General features: G+C 51.6%; 1 protein-coding gene across 1 annotated transcript in view; it reads left to right on the top strand.

Annotated features, from left to right (window-relative positions):
* Window positions 1-16,937, top strand: part of LOC128277401 (fat-like cadherin-related tumor suppressor homolog) — a 78,333-nt gene that overhangs the window by 44,184 nt on the left and 17,212 nt on the right. The window contains exons 8-11 of the mRNA XM_053015855.1: window positions 7,536-7,905; window positions 7,979-9,411; window positions 9,490-10,476; window positions 12,307-12,490. Coding sequence (XP_052871815.1) covers window positions 7,536-7,905; window positions 7,979-9,411; window positions 9,490-10,476; window positions 12,307-12,490 — 2,974 coding nt within the window. The remainder of the gene's footprint in view (window positions 1-7,535; window positions 7,906-7,978; window positions 9,412-9,489; window positions 10,477-12,306; window positions 12,491-16,937) is intronic.

Below are 16,937 nucleotides of genomic sequence, written 5' to 3'. Positions count from 1 at the left end.
TTATGCTTTCAAAGAAGTTCATTCTTTAGCTTCCTTACAATATTGTCCAAACATGCCTCAAAATTGCACATACTATCAAAATTTGCGCCGTGGCTTCCTCCCTAGGTGTCCGCTGTAAATTAAGAAATTATATTTTACAATTTATTGTGAAGTCGGGCTTCAGTCGGGCCATCATGTCAGCCATCATGTCTTATTACGATGCTTGAGCTCCGTGCAATCGCAATCAAAGGTGGCTACCGCGTTGTCAACAACGTCTCGACGACGGCGACGCCTTCGATGGTGTTATTTATAGCCGTGTTCACGGTTATGTGACACTTCGCGAGCCGTAAAGGAGAGCCGTTTCCGAAACGGCCGAAAAAAAGGCCACCCCATAAATCTTGTTTACACGAACCAATTAGGTTGATAAGGTGGCCAATGTTTACCAGAGTCACCATAAGTAGCATCCACGCGCCCTGGTACCAAGAGGACGGGATTCGATGAGCGCACTCCACTAATTTACCCCGAATGGACAGCACGGTAAAGTTATGAAGCAGGACTCCTCGAACGAAGTGCCTTTTGCGCGAATGTTTGTGACAGATTTTATTACTAACCCTCGCATATGAGATTATGCTACTGTTGTGTTTATTTTCTTGTAGCGCTTCAGCTTGTAACTCCATGCCATTCGATTGAGTTGACTCATAACGTGTGGTTAAAATATGTCACTTTCTCCTCGGTGGTAGGAGCGCCAAAGGACGACCGAAGCAGTCCGCAACCGCCGTACATGTTTTGACGGGGAACAGCACACGCTTGTTAAGTAGTTTCCTTCGCCGGGCACGGACTTGGCTGGCTGGTCAGGTTTCAACTCCCGGTCCGAGCCGGAGTTGGCTTCGTAAAAAGCGATGATCAACCGCAAATTTTATATCCCATCAGCGTGTGTGTCCCAACTTCATCGTCTTCCGGTGGCCGCAAGCCGGTGGTACGCAAGAACACCCACGCCAAGCCCGGGCGGATCCGGTTACGGTCAGTGAAACACATCCGTATCGTTTGCGAAAGGGGCCACCGAAGACTGCGGAGTTCTGATGCGTAGTTTCGCTCCGCCCGGGGGGCACAGATCGGTGTCGGTGTCCGAGGGGTGGTTTTTCTTTCTCTCGATAGCTTGATTGGTTTTCGGTTTGGGCTGCACTTGAAGGTTTTTCCATCTTGATTGGCGGACCACCGATGGATGGCGGAAGTTTTTCTCGCCCAAATGCCCGACCACGGCCGCAGGCAAACAGTTTGCACCCTCACCACGGCCTTGGCCATTAGCCAACGATGCAGAAGAAAATCAAACACACACACACACACGGCCTGACCCGAATGCGTGTTGCGGTTCGTTTGCGGTATTCTAAGCTACCGGTAAGCCGATCCGGCCGATAGGCTTCACGGGGAACGGCTTATCCTTGTTGGTGAAGCGAAACCATCCAACTTTTGAACTGCTGTGCCTTGTTTAGGATATTAAGGGATTGACCGTTACTTTTTTGTATGCTTCCGCTCCATTCTAGTCTGTCAAGTGGTTACGGAAGATTTCTATCGTTCCGCCGTTGCGTTCCCAATCATTTACAATAGTTACGAGCCGGGAGGGACTGTCAAATTCAGCCCAAAAAGCGAGTCGCAATAGTCATAACGCAATAAATTGATGATCAATCACTACTCCGGTCGCCCGCAGGTTCGCAGATCCCAGCGGGGTCTCATGGAATCACTAACGCGACACAATTCCCGGCGATTGCTGCGCCATCGGAAGTTTGACACACACACGCGGGTGTGCCTTTTTTCGCCGCCAATCCTCTCCGTCAATCGCCGGGCAGCCCGAGAATTATTCCGTCACATGTCACGGGGATGCTGCATCGGGCGTGGAAGCACACACACACACACACGGACAGACCTGTACCTGCCGCAAACAATAGGCCGCGCCACTACAATATAGCGCGCGACCCTTTAATCACATCCAATTAACGTTTCCGTTCTCAAATTACGGAATCAAATCTGCATCGATTAAACATTTATATTCAATCTCCAACACTGACACGCCGGGCGCCAGCGCGACCCTAACCTGCAAACGGGACAAACCTGTCATTTATGACAGCAGATGACGACGGCGGGTGGAATTGGGTGTCGGGCGTCCGAGTCGGAGTGAAGAAGATTGGCAGCCAGGCGCTCGGCTCGGGTCGTACTCCCCACAACTATGCGGATGGCGGACACGCGCACCCCGCCATGGTCACGGGCGTTGTTGCGCCGCTCCTTCTGCCATTATTGTTGTTGTTGTTGTAGCGTTGACATTTATTTCTGTGACAGATTTACGGTTGACTGATTTCACCTTTGCCTGCGCTCTCTGCCCCGCTCCGGTGCTCCGGTGCTCCGGTGATGTTTGTCGATTTTCCTTCCACAACTCCGATGCCTTGACGGGTCATCGGCCGTAGCAGAAGCCAGGCGCTGCATCTGCGCTCCGTGACCATAAAGCATCATTATAATATGCTCTCGATGGTCGATGAATGTTTAGGTTGTGGACATGTTTCCCCACCCGTGTGCCCCACCCGTGTGTCGGTCCGGAGCACTCCGAACGGCCTTTGTTCCGGTGGGGCTGGGCCGGACCTGTCATGGAAGCATATCACACACATAATGCTCGAAATGATGTTTTGCTTCCGCTACCCGTTCCGCCCCGTCCCGTTCGACCGGGCGGGCGGCCGGGAGTCAGCCAGAGTCCGTTGGTTGTCCGATTTTGCCACCAATAATCCCCGTTGTTTACCCAATCAAATGAATGGTTACACCAGCGTAGCTGCCGCCGCCTCACCTTCCGGTATCCCGGATTACAAGCGGGGCAATGTCGCTCGCAGTAATCGACAAGGCCCAGCCAGCCAGCCAGCGGCGGGCAGCCAGCATGGGCATGGATGTTGACTGTGTGTAAACAGTTTGGTAAATTACCTTCGATGGGGTCGGATTATTATTTGAATTTTCGATCATCCACCGGCACCGTGGATGGAGTGTGTCGAGTCGAGTGATGAGTCGACAGGGTCCGGTGGCCATTACTTTATTTTTTGCCACCATTAAATGTTGGTACATGAGCTCCGGTACTCAATAATTAAATAAGCAGGACATCATAAAATGGGGACAGGATTATGGTTCCACACACTACTGATGGTGTTTGGGATTTATTTCAACGGGTCAGCAACGATGTGGAGGACTTTTGTCAATATGGCGATGGATTCTGATTCTTCTAGAGGCTAAGGTGCTTGAAAACTATTTTTGCTTTCATTAACATGTTTGATCATGAAGTTAAGGGCGTGCGAAAGTCCTAATTCCTAACGAGTTACAACACATAAAACGATACATATTTATGCTCATAACTGGAAACACGAAAACCTTTCTAAATTGTAACTGAACGCGTAATCATCACAAAAATCACCTGCAAGCGCTCCAGCGTGCAATTATCCCATCTTTTGCCTAGTTAATCTGCCCTCCAGGAACTACTCAGTTGCACACTACTCAACCGGCCGACGATCATTATGATCCGATTCCCCACGGGCACAGCACATGCAGCACATGGCCTGCGGGCACCAGTGCCACCCGGTGCGCTCCCGAGAGTGTTTCCGTAATTATTGCCTCATTCTTTCGGTTGATCGCTGCAAAAACATCAGAGACCCTCCCGGAACGCGCTGTTGCAGTTTCGGATGAAGCTGGAGTTCTCATCGTCCGTCATTATTTTTCGCCTTTCTTCACACTAATGTGACTCAATTAAGGTACCCCATTCAGTCGGGCTGGGGTGGCCCCCGAGTTAATTCCCTCTTCACGGCAGTCAGTCAGTCAGTCCGTTTCCAGTAGCGCACGCTTTCTTTCTTCGCCAGCGTTCCTTAGTGAATGCCCAACGGTGCCCAGAGTTACGGAGCGAGGATTTGCATTCTGCACACTGGATTTACTGCCACAGGGATGTCCTCTCGACGAGAGTCCAGTCAAACTCCCGTGGCCCCTGTGTCTAGTGGCCGCAGCGCACCACAGTCATGCGAGGTTCGGTTGATTGCATTACCATTTGCAGCATCATTCAGCATCGCGTGCGCACTCGAGGAAGGACTCCCTGAATGGCTCACGTTCGACAGCGCTGATCCTGGCTCACCTGTTAGCCACGGCCGTGAGAGCGGCGTGCTTCACATCGTGCCATTGAGCGCGTGCAACATTTAAAGAACTCGTTTTCTGGTGCGCTTCGCTTAATGAAGGTGATTTGTTGCATTCACATTTGTTGGAGGCCCAGTTTTTGCTAGTTACACGGGAAACCCGTGCCCGTCTCCGTGTGAATGTAGCTCCCATTCATAGGCGTGCGCTGTATTCACTGGAACGGCCTGGCCTGGCGGCCCTCTAGGGATGATTAGGCATCACGGGATTGGTTAATGTTTCTTCAGTCCAGTTTTATACGAGAATACACTTTAAAGTAACAGAAGAACCGACAAGACCGAAGATCACCGCAGCTAACTGCGGTCGGTTTGCAAAAGAGGAGTCCCTCAAATTGACGTGAAGTAAATCCTAAAGAGATGGAGTGGCGTCCCACTTTCCGCTCTGTGGCCACTTCATTTTTCCGAGTTCTCGGTGAAGGTGGATTTGGTGACCCATTTCTTTCTGGCACCCGGCCGCCTCCATCAGTGTCAATCAAAGCGGGAGATTTGGCTCCGGAGCGGGGCCAATAAATTATGCATGAAAAATGACGTCCTATTCGTCCGGTGAATGCCGCTATCCGGAGGAGGTTTATGCCTTGAGAACCGGCTCAGAAATTGGCCAAAAAAGAAAGATTTATATACTTTTTTTATGCATTATTTCGGTTCGGTTACGCGTGTCCTTCGGAATTCCGGGAGATCCGACCGAGCGAACGACGATGGGCCGTATCCTTGTTTACTTTTGACCTCTCGGCGCCAGTGTGTTCGTGGCCAGATTGTGCGTACGGACAAAATTTGACTCTTGCAAAGAAAGCTTAGGCTTATGTTGGGCATTTGACTTTCGGGTTCAGTGGGTCCGCTCCGGTCACTGCATCTTCCGGTCCGTCCGTTGATATACTTTTGAGTTGTGGCAAAGGTAGGAAGAAGAATATAAAGCCCAACCCAGAAACGGGAGTAGCATAGGCTAATCCTTTTTCCATTGAGCCGAGCTCTGTCGGAGGGCCAGGTTCTTTTTGGACAGCAAAATTAACTTGTTACCTCTAACGCGTTGGAAAGGGCCGTCGAATCGGACAGGAAGACAAATTAGCATAGGAAACAAGGGCTGGCTCGTGCGGAAAATGATAACAGCCCGCAAAAGGGTCAGAATTTTGCTAAGAAAAGTGAAGAAAAAAATCATTGAAAAGTTTCTAATTTCTTTGTTATTTAAAAACAGAAACAGACCAATCTCTGATGGCTTTGAAACCACTTTTAAGACACCCCAAAATGATACCAGCCAACCTATGAATTGTGAATTACGCTGTAACTTTGCCGGAGCAATCCGCCGTCGCCATTACCATTTAGAGTGAATATTCTAGTGGGCGCAGTTCGAAAGAGTCAGACATCAGAAAGGCTCACGTATGCACTGCGATGGGGTTCGTTTGGTGACATCAAACTACTCCGCTACAGAGAGCAACATGTTGGAACCGTAATCCCCGTCTCCTGAAAGTGCAATGCAACATCCCATTTTTATCCCATTCTCGTGCGAACATAAAATTCTTTCGCAAGCGCTCCCGGCTTTCGGAGATGGGTCGGATTGATGGAACGAAAAATTCAATTGTCGCAAATAAAAAGCTTACCATCTAAATAGAACAATGTTGGAAAAGTATCCTTATTACGTATGCACCCAGCTGTAGCTTCGCCGACGCTACGCTGTCGCTTCTCGTCGGGTTCCAGTGGGGGCCGCCATTGCTCTTCAGAATCCTTGCCCTCGCCGCGGTTCTGAAACGAGTCGCACACACAACCGCGAAGTTCCTTTGAACGGTACCTCCTAATAGACCTTTCGTGGTTTTTTTCTTCGTTGCGAAAGTTTACCAACACACAAGACCCAAGGAAATTCCATTTTCCCATTCCCACACGGAGGCACGGGGAGCGAGTCGCTGCTTCGCAAAAGGGTGCGAAATGTGACCGCCGCCGAACCGCCTGCTACTGTTTGCGAAAGGAATGGAATGATGTCACTTATGATTTTATGTCTGCCGAGCCGAGCCGCGAACCGCCTGCCGGCCACCCGGTCGGCGGTCGTAGAGGTGAACACATTCCAAAGACCGGCGGGCGGGCGGCCTCGCGCAATTCTTCTCGCGAAGCAGCGAGTGACGAAAAAAACCGGAAACACACCAGAAGCGTATGTTACGGTCGAGAAGGAGTCACAGGAGGACACCACCACGGCGCACAGTGAGAGAAAGAGAGACACGGAAACCCATAAACCCGGCGTCCGGGCAAGTAGGGGACCGTTTTCCGCGGCATCATCTTCTCCGTCCGGCGCGCTCCGTGGTGGCTGCTTAAGAAGGAGACCCCGAGCCGAAGCAAAGGGCGAAGGGTGCCACGGAAAAAAGTATAAACAGAAACAAACGTGTCATCTTCACTCCGTTTTCCCGGTGCGCTAACCGGAGGCGAAGGATGGGAACGCAGCACCGTAGTAACGACATCGTCCCGGCGACGATGACGATGATGACGAACGACTCGAACGCTCTCGATGTGGAGCGCCCCGGTAGGTCCCGGAGTGACTTCCGTCGCATTCCTGCGGACTCGACCGGCGGCCCTGAAAAGAAAGGATTCGCTGAAGGGTGTTGGAATCGACGGTGAACTCCTTCAGGGGAGGACACAGTACACGGACACTTACCAGCCCTTACCGCGCTATGCTCTTGCCAGAAGGAAGCGGGGCCGCGTGAAATCTGCATGGAACAATATATTTTCGTTTGGCTCGCACACACAGCCAACACACCGGATTGTGCCTTTGTTTGCTGCCGCGAGAGCAGCACTGAGAAGCATAAAAAAGGGGCAGCCCCGTGCCAGAGTGAACCGTGAATGGCGGGGAACGGTGGATAAATTGTGTTATGCCGTTGGAAATGGATGGCATTTGAATAACGGTAACGTACGGTTCGAACGCCGCGGAGCGGAGCGTCACTTTCTTCCAATGCGGGTGCACAATCCGCATGCAGTCCTTAAAAGTGGGACTCGTTCGGAACGAAAACGGAACACAGGAATTGTATCAACTCAAAAGTCACAATATTGCTGCCAGCACAGCCGGGGAGCCGTGTGGCGATGCCTTTGAAAAAGGAAGTTCAAAGGGCATGATGTATGGTTGCGAAATAAATTGCTCAGTTGATAAATAATCAATTCACTCGCTGGACGTAGATGCCGGGCGTAGTTGCTTGTCCCCGCGACACGTGAATAATGGATGCTCGTTGCTCGCGCAACCTCTCGAAAAACGTTTCTGTCGCCCGTTTTTTTTGCACTTCACCGTAGTTCCCCGTTTGAGTGTCCACTTCCGTTCTTTCGTTCGCCCAAAGCTCACAAAATAAGAAACCGAATCCTCTCTAACGTGACGCTTTACATCGTTCACAGGTTCTGGCGACGGATCAGGACATCGGCGAGAATGGTCGCGTGACGTACTCCATCAAGCCGGGCCGGGGGAAGGCGAAAAAGTTCCGCATCGATCCGGACACGGGCGTGATCTACGCGGCACGCAGCTTCGACGTGGACACCGAATACGATCTGCTGGTGCGGGCCGAAGATCACGGAGTCCCGAAGCGATCGCAGCAAGCCCGTGTCGTAGTGGCCGTCGTTGGAGTGCCGGTGGAGTCGGAACACGCACCGGTCGTCAAGACCGGCGATCAGCACGTCGAGCTGACGGAGAGCGATGTGCCCGGATACCTGGTCACCCTGATCCAGGCGTCCGATCACGATGGCGAGCAACTGTGGTACGACATCGTGGGTAAGTCCTTACAGCACCTTTTGTTAGTCTACCTCGGTCGAACAAGAATTAAAATATCTCCGCACTAAAATAGGTGGTGACGATCGGAATGAGTTCTACATCGGGCGCGATAACGGCAACGTGCTGCTGGCCAAGTACCTCGACTGGGAGCGCCAGCGGGAGTACAACATTACGATCAGCGTCTCGGACGGTGTGCACACGGTTTACACGCAGCTGTACGTGTCGGTGATCGACATCAACGATCACCGGCCCGAGTTCACCGAGTCCGTGTACCGGGTGGACATCTCCGAGAACGTCGAGGAGGGCATGGAAGTGCTGCAGCTGCACGCCACCGACGAGGACGAAGACAAGAAGCTGTTCTACAGCTTGCACGCGGCCCGCGATCCAATGTCGCTGAAGCTGTTTCGCGTCGACTCCGTTACCGGAAGCATCGTGATGGCGCAGCGGCTCGACCGGGAAACGCTCGACGAACACGTGCTGATCGTGATCGTGAAGGATCAGGGGACGCCGGCAAAGCGCAACTACGCGACGGTCATCATAACCGTGCACGACCACAACGATCATGCGCCCGAATTCACGACGAAGATCGTCCAGGGTAAGGTGTTCGAAACGGCACCGGTCGGGACGCGAGTGGCTCAGGTGTACGCCATCGATCGGGACATTGGTGACAACGCGCGCATAACGTACTCAATCGGTAGCGGTAACATCGGAAATGTTTTTGCGATCGATCCGACGATGGGAGTGATCAGTGTGGCGAAGCAGCTCGACATCAGCACGATCGCCGAGTACGTGCTGCACGTACGGGCGACGGATGGTGGAAAACCGGCGCTCTCGTCGCAGATCTCGGTGCACGTGGTGATCAACATGGCGGACAATGCGCCGCCCCGTTTCATCGCCATTGATCCGGCGGCCGAGATCTACGAAAATCTGCCCATCGGTACGTTCGTGATTCATCTGGAAGCCCGGAGTACGTCCTCGTTGCTGTTCCAGATTGTGGCCGGCAACGTGGGCGATATGTTCTTCGTCAATCCGTCGACCGGTGTCATTACGACGAAGGACACGCTCGATTACGAAAACACCAAGTTCTACAATCTGACCGTTCGCGCAACCAACATGGCGTCGGCTTCGGCCACCTGCTCGGTGATCATCAACGTGCTGGATGTGAACGATAACGTGCCGTACTTTGAGCAAAAGGTTTACCGGGGAGAGGTATCGGAATCCGCCCCGATCGGTTCGCTCGTGCTGACCCTCTCGGAACCGACGGTACTCCCGGCGAACGGAAGCACGCTGGCCGGGGCCGGCGGCAGCAATCATCTCGTGAACGCTTCCCTGCCGTTGGTGATCAAGGCGAAGGACAGCGACTCGGGACTGAACGCGCTGCTGCACTACGACATCCTCGATATGTTGCCGCGACGGTACTTCCACATCGACTCCAGCACCGGCGCCATCAAGACGATCATGTTCCTCGATCACGAGAAGATTCCATTTTTCAGTTTTCACGTCAAGGTAAGGCACCGCGGCGGGTTCGCGAAGCACTGAGGGACGTTTAATGTCTGTCTGTCTGTCTGTGTTCCTCTCACTCAGGTAACTGATCTGGGGAAACCTCGTCTCACATCGGAACTGACGGCGGAGGTGCGCATCAACATCACGGACGTGAACGACTGTGCGCCGATGTTTACGCGAAAGGAGTACAACGTCACGCTGCTTCTGCCGACGTACGCCAACGTTGCCGTCCTGCAGCTGAACGCGACGGACGAAGACAGTGGCTCGGTGAACTCCACGCTCCGGTACGACATTATCGAGGGCAACCGGGACGGTGTGTTTGCGATTGATGCTCGGTCCGGTGTCGTGACGACACGGGACGTCGAAGCAATCGGCACCGATTACCGGCTGGCGGTGCGCGTGTCCGACGGCAAGTTTGCCAACGTCGCGCAGGTTAACGTCAACGTCGAGACGTCCGAGAACTCGGGGCTCATCTTCCAGCGGCAGATCTACGAGGGTTCCATCATGGAGAACAGCACCAAGATCAGCACGGTGGCGGTGGTCAATGTGCTCGGCTCGAACCTGAACGAACACATTGAGTTCAGTATCCTCAACCCGACCGATATGTTCCAGATCGGGCTGACGTCCGGTGCGATTCAGACCACCGGCCGGAAGTTTGATCGGGAGGAGCGCGACAACTACGAGCTGATTGTGGAGGCCCGTTCACAGCAACCGGACCGGGAGAAGCCGCGCGTGGCGCACGTCATCGTCAACGTCACCATTCTGGACATTAACGACAACTGTCCGATGTTCGTCAACCTTCCGTACTACGCGGTCGTGTCGGTCGATGATCCGCGCGGTTCGGTCATCACGAAGGTGCACGCCCTCGATCTGGACAGTTTCGAGAACGGCGAAGTGCGGTACGAGATGAAACGAGGCCACGGCGAGCTGTTCAAGGTGGACCGCAAGACGGGCGAGGTGACCCTGAAGCAGACGCTCGAGGGCCACAACCGGGACTACGAGCTGCTGATATCGGCGTACGACGGTGGCATTACGCCCTGCTCGACGGACGTTACCGTGCACGTGAAGGTAAGTTCGAAGCTCCCCGCTCCCACAATGGTGCTAAATCCTTAATAAGTCAGGAAGTTTTTCAAGAGGAACCCATTATCATCACGTTCCGGGGTGGCTCCGTTTCTTCGTCCCGGCCGGGAAGGCGAAGGGATTTTTCTTTTTCGCCTTTCATCCCATCTTTGCGTCGACACACCACCCCATCAGCGGCAGCAGCAGGATAATTCATCCCTCACCGGTGCGGGCCCTGCACGGACACGAAGAGAAGAAAAAACATTTTGTTGCCGATACCGAAACATGCGTTCGTTCAGCGGCGTCGGCGTCAGTGGTCACCTTCCCGCCTGTGCTCGTCGTCTATCGATTGGCCTGTTGTGCCATGAATCATGACCCTGTTCACACGTCCATCCGACGACGGAGCAATCCTTTTTGCGCCCACGGCACCAGCACACGCACACAGGCGCACAATTGGGAAGTTAGGGGGCCGGCGGGGAGGGACGGTTTCGGCTCCTTTCTCCCATGATAGATGAAGCAGCTAACGGCGGTTGTCGTCGTCGTCGATGTACACCTTTTTAGGAAACTGCGTTCACTGCGGGGGGCTTTATCTGGAACCCCCGGAGGCGTCGAAAGATTGGTGTGCTTTTTGAAGGCGGGTTACGACTGGCTGGCCAGTTGCCGTTTTACTAGCTTTTGATTGAATGCAACCATTAATCACTGTATATGCGCTGCTGTCCGTCCGCACGCAGGAGAGGGCCGCTGTGTGCTGGTGACGGTGTGTTGTTGGTGTTAAGGATCCCATGAATAACAAGAAACTCGTGCCACTCGTGGTGGGCGCTTGTTACAGATGTCCGAAAGTGTTCCGTGTCCGTTTCTTCCAGTCCCCTGCGAGTTGCCGAACGTTTGCAACGGTTGCCGGGCGGGTTTCATTATGTGCGATCGAGCCGCAAAGCACCGTAGCCGGCAGCACAAGCAGTGTGTCAGAATTTATCATTTCAAATATTCATACCGGGAAATCTCGGGAAAGGTTCGTTTTTCATTTTGCCGTTCGCCGTTCAGCAAATGATGCAGAACACGTATCTTATGCTCATTCTTCACGTGATCGATCGATATCGTTTTGCGTATGGTTTCTCGTACATGTGAGCCTTCTTTTTGAGACGATCTGTTGAGTTGAGCATGCCCTTTGATTATTAAATCTGCGTTTTAAGTCATGGCCCAGCTCAAACCGTTTCCTGGGTGGTGTTTCGATCAATTCTCAAACAGTTATTTTCTATCGTCGTGTACACTCAATCTCATCAGTTACGATTTGACAGTTTTATACCAACCAAAAGAAGAGAGTCCAGAAAGTCTAAAAAAAAGACTGGTTCCATTTTAATAAATTTCGGCTTCCACCCTTTATCGGACAAATTTGTGTGGTCATACACACACTCGGTCGCTCGGAGCTCTCCGTTTACTTGCGGTGGCGTTTTTCTTGCCCATGCTCCGTACGTCGTTCCGTATGCTGCGAGGGGAATAAATTAACCTACACAAAATACCACCAAAACCTTGCGCATATTCTGCTGCAAGCAATTTGTTGTCATTTTGCTCCCACCGAACTGGCTTCCGCCAGGAACCGGACTGACCCAGCTTACGATCATTGAATTCAGCTTACGAGAAGAAAAAAAATAAGCGCTCCGCCATTCCATAAGCGCTCGCCTGTTCCTGTGCTGAAGCTCCCGGCCACCGCGATACCGAAACCGAGAACGGCACAGATTTTCATGTTGCGGTGGCCGCCAAGCGAAGCCAAGCCAAGCTATTATTTCCCGGCACTACAATCGATTTTCCGTGTTTTTTTTTCTTTCGGTTCTGCGTTCCCAGGTGATAGATAAATCGATGCCGGTGTTCAGCAAGCAGTTCTACTCGGACACGGTGGCCGAGAACATCGAGCTGCACTCGCCGCTGTCGGTGGCGATCCAGGCCGAGAGTCCGCTGGGCCGGAAGCTGATCTACAGCATCGTGAAGGGCAACGAGATGGAGGAGTTTGCCGTCGATTTCAACACAGGTAAGGATACGGAACGGACGGTTCGTTCGCTGTTGGGTGGACGGTGTCCTTCCTAACGGGAGTAACCGCGTCTCGCTCGCTGTACGTTAAATTAGTATCGAACCGAAGTGAGGAACCGGTCCGGTTTTTGTGTGCGTTTTGGTCGTTATCTTTTTTTGCCAATAGCTCTTCTCAGTTGGTTCACCGTTCGCCCGTTTTGTCCGTCGAATTCACATCCGTTTCCGGTGGACGGAAACCGGTGCGCCGGTGTGCCTGGAGCCAGAGAATTAATTTCCTTGACGTGTATACTCCCCAGTAACGCTCTGTTCGTGGTCTTCTGCCCAAAGTTTGACGCTTGTCATCGGCGGCGACTTGGAACCCTAACCTAAAAACACACACATAGCGACCACGAAGAGCGTTTCCCTTTGACCGGCGATAGAGAAAATGAAACATTACCGACAATCTTTACTTTTCTGCCCGCGGGCGAAAAGATTCGTCTCGAGTTGTAAAGTTTTTCGCCGGAGAGAAGACGGAGAATTTAATAAACTCGCTCCATTGAACAGTAGTCACATTTCGATCGGGCGCCCGGCGTCCTCGACGTGGGAAATTCTCGGCAAGTTTGTAGCTGTCGGAATGTTGCTCCCTAGTGTCCCGCTCCCGGCGCTTACCTTGGACCATCTCCAAGCGCCTCGTTTGATTTCGTGTTTGTAGCGAACTTTCCCTTCGCTGCGGTGTGGCACGGAATGGAATGTTCTTTCGGGGAAAATTTGGGCTCCAGTAGCTTGCGGGAATCCTGCTAAAGTTGCTGCTCTTCGATCCACTCGCTTCCTGCTCAACACCTAGACACTTTACGGCGCCCCGAACGCACAATGCTACTAATGCTAATGAATATTCTGCCGAAAAGCGGTGGGTCCAATAAATGGGCGAACGCGTCGAAGGGTTACGGTGATTTTATCGCTCACGGGGAGGGACCCACTTGGCCGTTGGCGGTCCTAATTTACCCCTTCCTCATCGCGCTCCTACGCAGCGCGAAGAACCCTCTTACCATCAATCATCTCCCCCACCCGACCCGACACGACGACTTTCTTTTGCTCGATATCATTCCCCCCATCAAAGCAAAGGCTACACCGGCGTTCTCTTATCGGGGTCCCCGAAAATGAACGACACGCGATACATACTTCTCTAATTACACTTCCTTTCGTGGTTTACGAGACACTTGTACGTACGCAGAGGGTTACAAAAAAAGGGCTTGTCACACAGGAAAAGAAACAATAACAACAAAACACCAAACACTATTTTCTGCGCCACACGCGAGCTGAAACTTTGTTTGGCCGCCCAACATCGTGCGCCCACTTCCGGTCATTACGAAAGTTTGTGCGCGCCGACACTAGTTTCCGGCTTTATCGGGCTCGGGAGTTTCTCGGTTCCCGGGCCCCATTGGTTGGCCGTTTTGTCGAACCGGAAGTCATACATCGATACGCGGCTGCATAGTAGCAATAGACTGGGCTGGTGCTACCCCTTATTGGTGGCCGAGGCATGCAACCACTCAACCGATGGCTGGTGATTAAGTATTTTGTTTTACTACCTACATGCTTACCGGAAACGGCAGCGAATTGATGAAATAAGAAGCAGTGTAACCAAAACCCTTATTGCTTTGGGGGATATTGTGTTCCTGGTCATATTTCTGGTCCCGGTGATGAGGCGGTACCTTCCTGAAACTGGGAAAATTAGCGGCAAAATCTGGACGCCTGGAAGGTGCAGCTTAAGCGGTTTTTAGTACCGCACTGTGACCCCAATAATATTCCACTTTTACCGGTTTCGAAATGGTTTAAACGATCGTGCACGATCGGCCTCATTTCGGGTTTAATCTATCTGGCAATCAATGAATGGTGTTCAACCCAATAATCTTCAGGCATTAAAGATTCCTGCAAACGGTATTCAATTTCGTTGTTGGGCGACGACAATAGAGACACCATAATTGAGCAAAAGCTCATTACCTTAATAGACAATCTCTTTCGCTGGCAACTCGCGTTTACCACATTCGCTTTCCTATCAGCCGAAGTTGGTATCGACGACCGAGCAGAGCGATTCCGAGAAAGAAACCCCGTCTACTCGATGTTTCCGTTCTGTGGTGAAAATGAAGTTGACCTTTTCAATGCATTTTCGATGAAGCGAGTGAATTGCTATGAAAATGCAATTGCATTCGCTGCGAAACGAGTCCGTGGTTCGCCTAGCGTGGGATTCTACGCCGTTTCGATTCGAAGAAAACCTTCATTTAATCTTTTTTTTTCGATATTTGCACCGAACGCCACACCCAGACGGATTCAATTTTTTGCAATCAACGCAACATCTACGCTGATCAGCTTTCCACATAATAACATAAAGTGCAAAACGATTTACATTCCACTTCGTGCGAAACGATTCGGAGTGATCAATTTATTTAATTGCAGTTTTGTTGCTGCCTCGGTTCGGCTTCGGTTAATTTGAGAACACTTTTTAACAGCATCCTCACCGGCGAAACATCATTTATAATGCCCAAACGCACAATGTAGTGCCGGGTAAACACGAGTCTCACAAAAACAATGATTGCATCACGGTCACCCGATACGAACTACAGGATCGCTAGGCATCCCCGGTCCAGCAGCAGCAAGCATAAAACAGAGAGAAGCATAAAATTCCGTTCCGGCGGGATGCATAAAACGCTGCTCGCCTCGTTTCGCTGCACGCACGGCTTCTCTGGCTCTAAATCAAATGGGTGATTATGTTCGTGCCGAGCAACGTCCTTCATTTCCGGGCCTGGCAAGCGATGGAGACGAGACGACCACGAGCCACGAGCCACACGAGACATCTTCCGGAGAATCCGTAACAATGTCTTATTTTCCGGTTAAGTTGGCACGCACGCACACACACACAAAGAGTCGCCCAAACGGAACGAGACCGAAACAACAATCAAAATATCCTTTACGAAAAACACGAAAAGCTTCCGGCCAGCCGGCCGGCCGACTGGTTTGAAGCGTTGTGTATCCTTTGCCCAGGAGCACCAATCCTTGACGACCTTACACTTGTCTCGGGTGGGGTGAAAAAAATGCTGACAGAGAATCGGTCGGCCGGTCGACCGGTCTTTCGGGCAGTCTCCTGTTTTCGACTCGAAAACAGCGTTGTTTCGCCTTCTCTTTTTAACTGTGGGTGAAAAATCCCAAACAGGAAAACATCCTTTCGGCTACGAATCAACCACTGGCATTCGCACGGTGGTGGCGCTCAACTTACGGATGATTCATGCGTGAGGATTCGAACGGCCGTGATAAGGCATCAACATTCGGGAGCAAAAAAAAGGGCAAATTTGTAAAGCATTTTCATTGAAGAATCATTCCAGAGACGTTATCGTGATAAAAATTGACAGTAATATTACACGAACCCGCAGCACGGATCCGGATGCAAACTAAATGTTGTGCGTTCTTAGGTTTTAGGCTTCCTCCAATACATCATTACCCAGTTTATATCGGTACTAAGATTCCAGTTTTACCCTGCGCATGGTTGAGCATAATTTAAAACTGCCAATGGTTGAGCAAAAGTTGTGTGTAACGACCGACTAAAGTCTTTTATAACAAATTCAACGTTTATCGTGCCATTTTAACCCTCCCAGCGGTAAAAAGTTCTCTCTCGCTCCAGGTGGCGTAAGTGTTCACGCTTTCGATTTCCTTCCACATCAAAGACGAGGCGCGTTCTCACCCACCGTAATTAGCGCGATCGCAAGCAGGCAACATACACCATACCTTCAGAACGGCCACGTAAACACCAACCCCTTTAAACGCGCAATTTTTCCCATTAGGACGCTGTCTAAACACCGTTTAGTTCGGCAGCCCAAAGTTTGTGTTAGGCAGCGCCGATCCCGTGAGACGCGGCCAAGCTTAAAACCAACCTTAATTATGTTTACATGCGCGCACACCCATTCGGAAGATTAGACTAATAATTGGGGCCCCATTATTGGAATGCGCCCCCGTGGTTGGCGTAGTTGGTGGTGTGATTGGGTGGCAATTCCACTTATCCCGAGGAATGTGAAAACAATTCGTTGGACTGCGCAAAACGCGTTTTTCGTACGCTTTAAGCACGGCACATATTGATGGCCTCTACAGACTTTAATTGAATTCCATACATCGACGGGACGGGAACACGGGATCGGCTGGAGTGTGGTGGAGTGTACTACATCATGTCCGTGCATACTTCTTCGCTTTCGCGCGTGCTTGGTGATGGGCGTCGAGGATGTAATTTCAGTGTATATCTCCATCGCTTTGATGACCACACCCCGGGTACGCCTCAGCCGCCCGATCATGGTGCGTGTCCGTCCGTCCGTCTGCTGGCAACCCACTTTTTTCCGCTTCTTCCCTTGTGTTTGTGTGCGTGTGTGTATTATAAGCCAGTTGTTATCATTTTCAACCTCCCGGGAAACGTGTTAATGTTTTATTCATCC

Source organism: Anopheles cruzii, chromosome 2 (assembly GCF_943734635.1).
Source record: "Anopheles cruzii chromosome 2, idAnoCruzAS_RS32_06, whole genome shotgun sequence".
In the NCBI taxonomy this organism is placed as follows: Eukaryota; Metazoa; Arthropoda; class Insecta; order Diptera; family Culicidae; genus Anopheles; species Anopheles cruzii.
The sequence above is the reverse complement of the archived record's forward strand: the minus strand, read 5'-3'. Positions and strand labels throughout refer to the sequence as shown.